Source organism: Myotis davidii, unplaced genomic scaffold (assembly GCF_000327345.1).
Source record: "Myotis davidii unplaced genomic scaffold, ASM32734v1 scaffold86, whole genome shotgun sequence".
Taxonomy (NCBI): domain Eukaryota; kingdom Metazoa; phylum Chordata; class Mammalia; order Chiroptera; family Vespertilionidae; genus Myotis; species Myotis davidii.
The window spans coordinates 1359343-1360408 of NW_006298058.1; the positions used below are offsets into that span (position 1 = coordinate 1359343).

The window sequence follows — 1066 nt, forward strand, 5'->3', positions numbered from 1 at the left end:
CATGAAGTCAATTCCAAACCTAGAGATGCCCCCAGCCTCGGGCCCAAAGCCCAAGGGCGAAGCTCCGGGGGACAGGCTGGAACTCTCAGGTAAGGGGCTGGCAGCTGCCACTGGCTGCCCTCGGGTCAGGGTGGGGCCAAGCTCTCACTTCTTAGGAATTTCATAAAATTGAAAAATTGGGAGAACCAATCTCTCAAGTGTCCCTAGAGCTTCACTACTACTTTGAAACCATAACTATAGCCATAGTGGGAAGCTGTTCTATGTTAAGATGCTAGAACAATGCCCAATAAGGGAACGTTTAGATTTCCCAGCTTCTGCATTTCCTGTGAATTCACGACACTTCCCAGCACCAGCTGGGCGAGTATGAGGCCTGCATCCAAAGCAGGAGTTTTTCATATGCTGCGGAAAGAAAAGGCCAGCTTTTATGAGCTCCCAGGGGGATAATTGCTTGTAGGATGAAATTGTATTTTTTAAATCGAAATTATTAAATTGTAAATTTAACCAACTGAACTATGGAAGTTAAGCCTCAATATGTCAGTAATAATATAAAATAACTTTTAAAAAACTCAGCCTACTAAGTCTCTAAGCTATTACAAGCCTTGTGCTTTATTCAGATATTAAAATTATATGACATTTACCCTGGCCAGGTGGCTCAGTTGGTTGGAAGGCCATCCCATACACCAAAAGATTGAGGGTTTGATTCCCTGGTTAGGACACTTACAGAAGGCAACCAATTGATATTTCTCTCTCACATCAATGTTTCTCTCTCCCTTCTCTCTCTAAAAAAAAATCAATAAAAATCCTTGAGTTAGGATGAGGATTAAAAAAAATTATGTGACATCATTGTTTACTTGTGGCCCAATGTGTCACACTAAATGAATGAGACCTTGTCCAGTAACTAAAATTAATTTGAAATGGAATCGCCATCTTGACTTGTCGAGGAAATTTATAACCACAGTTTAACCACTGTAACACTCCAGGTTTCATTCCACAAAGCTGCTCCAAACTCCACTCACTGAAAGTCTCCCCCTCAGTCTGTACTAAGAGGCGTTTTGTCATCTCTTTC

At 41.7% G+C, this 1066-nt stretch overlaps 1 protein-coding gene across 1 annotated transcript in view; it reads left to right on the forward strand.

Moving 5' to 3' along the window:
- The window catches only part of KIAA1217 (KIAA1217 ortholog), a 331386-nt gene that overhangs the window by 313716 nt on the left and 16604 nt on the right, over window positions 1–1066 (forward strand). Inside the window, exon 16 of the mRNA XM_006773828.2 lies at window positions 8–89. Coding sequence (XP_006773891.1) covers window positions 8–89 — 82 coding nt within the window. The remainder of the gene's footprint in view (window positions 1–7; window positions 90–1066) is intronic.